Source organism: Mastomys coucha, unplaced genomic scaffold (genome assembly GCF_008632895.1).
Source record: "Mastomys coucha isolate ucsf_1 unplaced genomic scaffold, UCSF_Mcou_1 pScaffold23, whole genome shotgun sequence".
Taxonomy (NCBI): Eukaryota; Metazoa; Chordata; class Mammalia; order Rodentia; family Muridae; genus Mastomys; species Mastomys coucha.
In genome coordinates this window covers 67,764,053-67,772,309 of record NW_022196906.1, presented here as the reverse complement: position 1 = coordinate 67,772,309, position 8,257 = coordinate 67,764,053, and the positions used below count along the sequence as shown (strand labels likewise).

The 8,257-nt window shown below is 47.8% G+C and overlaps 1 protein-coding gene across 2 annotated transcripts in view; it reads right to left on the bottom strand.

The window, feature by feature from the left end:
* Rab27a (RAB27A, member RAS oncogene family) overlaps positions 1 to 8,257 on the bottom strand; it is a 57,598-nt gene that overhangs the window by 19,882 nt on the left and 29,459 nt on the right. For both annotated transcript variants that reach the window (XM_031344464.1, XM_031344465.1), the window contains exons 2-3: positions 5,760 to 5,934; positions 847 to 932 (exon numbers count right to left, since the gene is read on the bottom strand). In XM_031344464.1, the coding sequence (XP_031200324.1) occupies positions 847 to 932; positions 5,760 to 5,912 (239 nt within the window). In that variant the 5' untranslated portion in view covers positions 5,913 to 5,934. The remainder of the gene's footprint in view (positions 1 to 846; positions 933 to 5,759; positions 5,935 to 8,257) is intronic.

Below are 8,257 nucleotides of genomic sequence, written 5' to 3'. Positions count from 1 at the left end.
GCTGGCCTCAGAAATCCGCCTGCCTCTGCCTCCCAAGTGCTGGGATTAAAGGCATGCGCCACCACTGCTCTGGCGCACTTGGAGATTTCTATGGGTGTTTTGGCTTGGTTTGGTTTGGTTTGGTTTGGTATCATTAAAGAAAGCTGGGAGGTGACTCAGTGATTAAAGTGTTTCCCATACAAGCTTGAGAATCAGAGTTTGGATCCCTGGAACCCACATAACTGTTAGGTAGGCACAGCAGACCACCTACAACTCTGGCACACAGGAGGCTGAGATGAGGGATTCTGAGAACAAGCGACACAGCTGGACCAGCTGTGTGTGTGAGCACTGGGCTGGGGTGAGACACTCTACTTCAGTGAATACGGTGGAAAGCAATCACGGAAGAGACCTAATGTCAATCTTGGGCCCCCACGTCACACATGTGCATGCATACCCACATGAGAACACATCACACACACATACACACATACACACACACACCCTTCCAGGAGACTGTGGAAAGCAATCTTGCACCTAAATGTCATGTGGTTTATTTTAGTCAAGTAACCTCTGACCAGACTCATTCATCCCAGCCAGATGTTCCACCAGGCCTCCTCAACAGAAAAGAACAAAGCATACAGCCTTGGGACTCCCTTACAGGTAAGCAGATGGCAGAAAGCAATGAGTCCCAAGTACAAAGGGTTAATTTACGATTTACAACTCCTTTGACCTTGGAGAAAGTATGCCTGTCACCATCACCTCAGGCTGCCCACACACAGATCTGGCAGCTCGTCTTACCAGGTGCAGATGAGCCAGCTGGCTGCCTTTGCCTGCCCAGGGCAGTGTGGATAGACTGAGGAGACATACCTTTCCTGCCCCGCCGTGTCCCATAACTGCAGGTGGATTCTCTGGCCTCGGCCCACGGCTCCATCCGGTCCATTAGCTCTGTACACCTAAAACCAGCAAAGCAAAGATAAACCTCGGGAAATTCTGAGACCAGTGGGCTCTTCTTGACTTTTGATTCAGCATGAAACCCCAAAGCAATTTAGACTTCTTGAGAGAATTGGGTCCCTAATACAACTAGGTTTGGACTGTGGCGCAGTAGCAGTAACCACACTTGAACAATGGTACCTCCTACTGAGACCCAGCTGGGGGTGTAGTTCAGTTGGTAGTCTTGCCCAGCATCCACGAAGCTCCAGATTCTGTCCCCTGTGCCTTAAAGCAGGCATGGTGGTGCAAGCCTGCAATCCCAACACTTGGGAGGTGAGACAGAAGATAAAAAGGTCCCTCTCAGCTATAGATCAAACTGAATTTGAAGCCAGCCAAGAATGTATCTGTCTCCAAAACACCAAAATTAATCAAAATAATTTATTTTATTTTGAAAAACACCGACTTCCTATGGCTTTTCTTTATGTCATCTTTAGAAAGTGCTCTGGAAATGATTTTATAGAGACCAGGGAGATGACTCAGCAGGTAAACATGCTTGCCACAAGTAAAATGGCAGCCTGAGTTCAACCCTAGGACCCACCCACATGATGGAGAGAACCAACTCCCACAAATTGCCTTCTGACTTCTATACGTGAATCACGGCACATGTGCACACACATACACAACAAATAATTAAATAAATACAAAACTTAATGGCTTTATACATGGGCACTTCTGTCCCAGCTCTCAGGAGGTGGGACACACTAGGGCTAAAAGCAGGCTTCAGGTCAGCTAGGTCTACACAGTGAGGCCCTATCTCTGAGAGAGAGAGAGAGAGAGAGAGAGAAAGAGAGAGAGAGAGAGAGAGAGAGAGAAGGAGGGGGCATGGGGAGGAAGAGGGAAGGAGGGAAGGAAGGAAGGAGGGAGAGAAAGAGAGGGAAGGAAAGACAGGAAGAGAGGGAAGGAGGGAAGAAGAGGAAAGAGGGAGGGAGAGAGGAAGAGAGGGAGAGAGAGAGAGGAAGAGAGGGGGAAGGAGGGAGGGAGAGAGAGAAGGGGAAGGGAGGGAGAAAGAGAGAGAGCATTAAGAGTTAAAGATTGAGGCTGGAGGTGTGGCTCAGTAGTTCAGTGGGGCAGCACCGCCTTACTATGCATGAGGCTCCAAGTCTGATCCCAGGCCACATACCACACAACAAAACAAACAACAACAAATATACCAGCATGACAACCTAGAGAACCTCAGCCGGCAGCCACTGCAGAGCAGGTTTGGAGGCTTGTCAGAAGGCTTCAAAGAGAGCTCTATCCCCAGGCTTGTCCTCACCCAGAGCTTGTTCCTAAGAAAAGTCCCAGACCAGGCAAACTTGTCAACAGCCGTCCCTGTAGTTATTTACCAGACACAGCCGGCTTCCAGGGGCAGCAACACCAACTTTGGCTAATAAGTGTCTAATCTCTAGCATTGTCCCCCCAAAATAAACTTAAAACAAAAATAGCCCAGCAACGGTGGTATCTGCCTTTAACTCCAGCACTTGGAGGCAGAGGCAGGTGAATCTCTGTGAGTTGCAGGCCAGCCTGGTCTACGGATCGAGTTCCAGGACAGCCATGACTACAGAGACCTTGTCTCAAAAACAAAACAAAAAGAGTTGGGCAGTAGTGGCACACGCCTTTAACTCCAGCACTTGGGGGGGCAGAGACAGGCAGATTTCTGTGAGTTTGAGGCCAGCCTGGTCTACAGAGTGAGTTCCAGGACAGCCAGGGCTATGCAGAGAAACCCTGTCTTGAAAAACAAACAAAAATCTAATCATTAATAAGATTGGCTGTATAGAGAAAATATTTCTTTCATATGCAAATATTCCTAATAATGTTAAAATAGCAAGGAACCAGGCCTAAGGCCTCAGCATGGACAACCCCTGAGGTTAGCCTCACTCTTTCCCACTATAAACTCATAGCTCCTGGAGAACCTCACACACAAGATAATGAACTTTTCTGCCGGTCAAAGCTTAGGTCTTCAGTTCCTTGTGACCTCATGGACTAAGGATTCCTACAACCCTTGTGGCCTGTGGTTTGGCATATTGGCCTGTAACCCTGACCAGTGTACCTTGTGAACACTGTACCAGTGTACTGGTTTCTTACTAAGAGGAAAAATAGGAGGTTTTTCGTTTTTGTTTTTTGTTTTTTGTTTTTGGAGACAGGGTTTCTCTGTGTAGCCCTGGCCGTCCTGGACTCACTCTGTAGACCAGGCTGGCCTCGAACTCAGAAATCCGCCTGCCTCTGCCTCCCAAGTGCTGGGATTTTGTTTTTGTTTTTTTTTGTTTTGTTTTGTTTTGTTTTGTTTTGTTTTGTTTTCAGAAGCCCTTGGAACGGTGTGACTTCAGAAGCCACCAGTCAGGCATGGCCACTTACTGTTAAGACCCTAAAGAGTGGCTCCCTCTACCTGTGTCGAAGTCACTATCCTTTCCTTAGCACTAATCTTCTCCTTCCTAGTGCCATCATGGATATGCTAGAAAAAAAATCTGCTCAATTCTACACTTTAAATGGACGGATTTTACTTGTTGAGAATTATACATCAACAAATCTGCTTTAGACCAAAGGGAAGAGCTGGAGTTGCGCCTCCGTGGCAGAACACCCAGCATGCACAAGGCCCCGACTTCAGCCCTCAGAACTCCATGCACAAAACAAGCTGGGTCACTAAGCGAGAGGTTACCCTGTAAATGCTCCCAAAATCACTACAGGTTGAGGTTATTGCTACAAACACTTCCAAAATCACTGTGGGTTGAAGTTCTTGCAACTGTGTTGTTCAGAATAATGCCAAGAGAAAGTCTACACATTGGCCAAGGGGCAGGAAAGAGGGAGGGAGGGAGGGAGGGAAAGACAGAGACTCAGACAGACGGAGAGAAGCTAGAAAGTCTACACGGGGCCAGTGACTCACATCTGCCATTTTAGACTTAACTACACAGCACACAGTCTAATGCTGGGTGGTTCCATGTGGTTGAACCCCGAGACAGAAAACAGACAATATAACGACTCCATCAGTTATGTGACCATGAGCATCTCTTAGGGCACTCAGCTCTCAAAGTGAGTCTGAGTGTGTCTGTGAGATTCTCTGGTTGTTGGGTATGATGGCACAATCTTGTAACTCTGAGTCTGAGGCAGGGGCTCTGGGGAGGTGTGGGGGACAAGAGTTCAAGGTTAGCCTGGGCTACATAGAAAGACCCTAAAGTGATAAAATAAGGCTGATAGTAGAAAGGGCCTATGGTAGGTTAAAGGACTGACTTGTTCTGTCTTAGAAGCTGGGGACCCTGCAGCTTCCCTGACAGAATACACGTGCTGAAGGCTCTTTGGCTTCAGCCTTATGTGACCTACCAGTAGCACCATAACTGAGATTTTCAAATGATACCTTTCGTGGAAGGTCATGTCTCTTCTTGCATTACAACCTCCTGCCTTTCTCTCCCCACCCTAAGAAGACCCTGCAACTCCCAGGGTCCTCTTAAACACAAACACCTGCACACACACACACACCATCCTACAGCACACTGCATCACTGGTACCCTCCCACCCTGGCCCTCCTGGCACACGGTGTCTCCCGTGGAGCTATGGGCTTCAGGTAGGGGAGCTGTGGTTAAAGAGGAGACCATGCCAGTGTAAGAGACACTGTGAGGCACAGCCCAGCCAACAGGACCAGGAGGGGCAGGATGATTGACAGACTCCACGACAAAGGTAGACAGATTACTCTGTGGTATTCAGAAAGGAGGATATAAGCCAGAAGGGAAGAAAGGGGAGATGCTCTCTGAAGAAATGTTCCCTGCACGGGCTGGAGACATAGCTCAGTGGATCAGAGCATGCACTGCTCTTGCAGAGGACTCAAGTTTGATTCCTAGCACCTACATTAGGTGGCTCACAAACACCTGTAACTTCAGCTCCAGAGGGTCCTACACCTCTAGCCTCCATGGGTGTACACTCACACACACCTGGTGGGGCAGGGAGAGTGTAACCAAACACCTACAGGTATACACATATACACCTGATTAAAAATAAGGTAGGTTTTTTTTATTGTTTTTTCTTTTCTTTTTTTTTTAAAAAAGATTTATTTTATGTATACGAGTACACTGTAGCTGTCTTCAGACACACCAGAAGAGGGCATCAGATCCCATTACAGATGGTTATGAGCCACCATGTGGTTGCTGGGATTTGAACTCAGGACCTCCAGAAGAACAGTCAGTGCTCTTAACCACGGAGCCATCTCTCCAGCCCCTCAAATAAGTTTGTTTTAAAAGGAAAAAGTATGGGCTGGAGAGATGGCTTCTTAAGTCCTGTTAATTTGTTGATGCAGACCTGGCTGCTCTCAAACTCAGAATCTGCCTACCTCTGCCTCCAGCATGCTAGGATTAAAGGCATGGATGCCACACCTAGCCACACTTTCCTATGTACTGTAGTAATTTTAGGTCCCGAGCTTTGGCTTCTTTTTTTTTTTTTTTAATTATTTTATTTCATTTTTATGTGTATGAGTACACTGTAGCTGTACAGATGACTGTGTTCGATCATGTGTGTGGCTGCTGTTGATCTCAGGACCTCTGCTCAGGCTCGCTCCGGCCCGCTCGCTCCCGGCCCGCTCGCTCCCGCCCCGCTCGCTCTGGCGTAATTTTCTGCAGTTGTCGTCAGACGCACCAGAAGAGGGCGTCCGATCTCATTGTGGGTGGTTGTGAGCCACTATGTGGTTGCTGGGATCCGAACTTAGGACCTTAGGAAGAGCAGTCAATGCTCTTACCCGCTGAGCCATCTCGCCAGCCCGAGCTTTGGCTTCTTAAGCTCCGTTAATTTGTTGACTCAGATCAGATCCTCATGAACAGTGCAGAACTTACCACTCTCTTTTCCCTGAAATCGATGCCCACTGTGGTGATGAACTTGGAGTTGAACTTCCCATCCGTGTACTGGTAAAGTACACTGGTCTTCCCTACCCCAGAGTCTCCCAAGGCCAAGAACTTGATGAGGTAATCATAATCTCCATCCGCCATGACGGAGGGCTCTGAGCTTCACCTGTAAGACACAAAGACGTGGGTTAGGAAAGCCCACCAGAATACTAGCATCAGAGCTGGTGGGATGGCTCAGTGGTCAGAGCACTGGCCATGCAAGGCTGACGACCAATGTTCTCCCTAGAGCCCATGTAAAGGTAGAGAGAAGCAAATCCACAAGGTTGTCTGCTGACACATGCATGCCATGGTATGTGAGCATACATGCGTGCCCGTTCGTTCTCTCTCTCCTCTCCCTGACCCCCCCTCTCTCACACACACACACACACACACACACACACACACACATTTTTAATTAAGGAAATACTAGGATTTTCTATTATTAAAGTAACAATATTCTGTTCAATAAGTATTTATTTGCATGCTTTGTTGGGGTTTTGTCCATCTGTCTGTCGGTTGGTTTCCATTTATTTTTGACGTTTCAGGTACTTCAGGTTGGTCTAGAACTCCTGATCTTCCTGCCTCTGCCTCCTAAGTGCTTGGATTACAGACAGGATGCACCACCATGCCTGGCTTTCCACAGGTGCTTCTGTAACAACCTGTTCTAGGGGTCCATGAGGGAAGGTAATGAAATGTTCACTGTACCCAAGAACCTAATTATTGGTGGGTGAGATGCTCTTGGGAAAGTAAATAACAGTTTAGGGCTTGGGGTTTTGTTTTTTTTTGTTTTTTAGGGGTTTTTTTTTGGTGGGGTGGTTTTTGAGATGGGGTTTCTCTGTATAGCTCTGGCTTTCCTGAATCCAAGTGGGAATGTCAATAGGACAGTTAATCATAGTCATGGCAGACCACATAAAACAAAAGCTGGTGAACCAAAGAAGGGGCAGGTGGGTGTTGGTGGTGCAATCCAGAAACAGAAGCAGGAGGACTGCCCATGACATTGGAGCTAACCTGGTCTATATTCTCACCCAACCAGGGCTACATAGTGAGACTGCCTCCAGTAAGATAAATAAAAGAGAAAAGTAAATAAGAGAAACACAAGAAGGGGAGAGAATAATAAACAGTGGTAGATGCCCGTGACCCCAGTACCTGGAAGGGATACAGGAGGAGCCTGAATTCGAGGCCAACCTGAGTTGAGATGTTGTCTCAATGAGAAAATATGCAGACAGAGATGGGTGGGATGGGTAGGATGGGTGGGGGAGGGGGTATAAGTGGTGACTCCCAGCGCTCAGTGGCTGCAGGTCATCTTTTCAGGGCTAGATCCTGTTCTCTCTCTCTCTTTCCACTTGGACTTTAAATCATTTCATTTGTCTTATTCTGTTCATGGGAAATGGCTCAGTCCATAAAGCACTTACTGTGCAAGTGTGAGTTCTGATTCTCTAGCACACACGTGAAAAAAGGCAGGTCCATCCCTAACCCAATTACAGTGTGGGGATAGGCAGATCTGGCCAGCCAGTCTAGCTGACCGGTGAGCTCCAGATTCAGTGAGATACCCTGTCTCAAAAGATAAGGTATGGAGGGCTGGAGAAAGACATCTGACACCACCTCTGACCTCCATATGCACACACACACACACACACACACACACACACACCAAGACTGGTGACACAAGCTTTTAAACTCAGCACTTGGGAAGCAGAGACAGCCAGATCTCTGGGTTCAAAGCCAGTTTGGTCCTCAGAGTTAGTTCAAGGAGCCAGGGCTACACAGAGAAACCCTGTCTTGAAAAAACAAAAAAGGAGGAGGAGGAGAGGGGGAGGAGGAGCAGGAGGAGGAGGAGGAGCAGGAGGAGGAGGAGGAGCAGGAGGAGGAGGAGGAGAGGGGAAGGAAGAGGAAGAGAAGAGGAGGAGGAGGAAGAGAAGGAGAAGAGGAGGAAGAGGAGGAGAAAGAGGAGGAGGAGGAAATGAAACACTTAACTCACAGGTCAGATCGGTCTGATGGCTTCTGTATACATTGTTATTATTTCCTACTTGTTGGTCAGGCTGCCTAGCTGATACACTCTTTCAGGAAGTGGGTTCCATAGTGGAATAGAAACCACAACCCACAGCTAAATCCACCTCCACCTGGGTTTTCTAACAGGACGTTGCTCAAAATTCTTCAAGATCAACTGAAATAAACTCCACCCCAAAGGAGAAAATGTCATCGTCCGCAGCAGTACCCATCCACGGTTGTTTTTCTCCTCTGTGAAACTATCGTGATCTGCTTTCACTTTCTCAGTGCACAGTTCCAACCCCGAGAGAAACTGAGTCTCTCACCAGGTATGGGGAGAGCTGTGGGGACAGGGAGGACACACTTCTGACCCCAGTGCTCAGAGCCCAGAAGATTCCTGTGAGTTCAACTCAGCCTTATGTAGCAGTCTCTGTAGCATTCCAGGCCAGCCAGGCCTGCATATT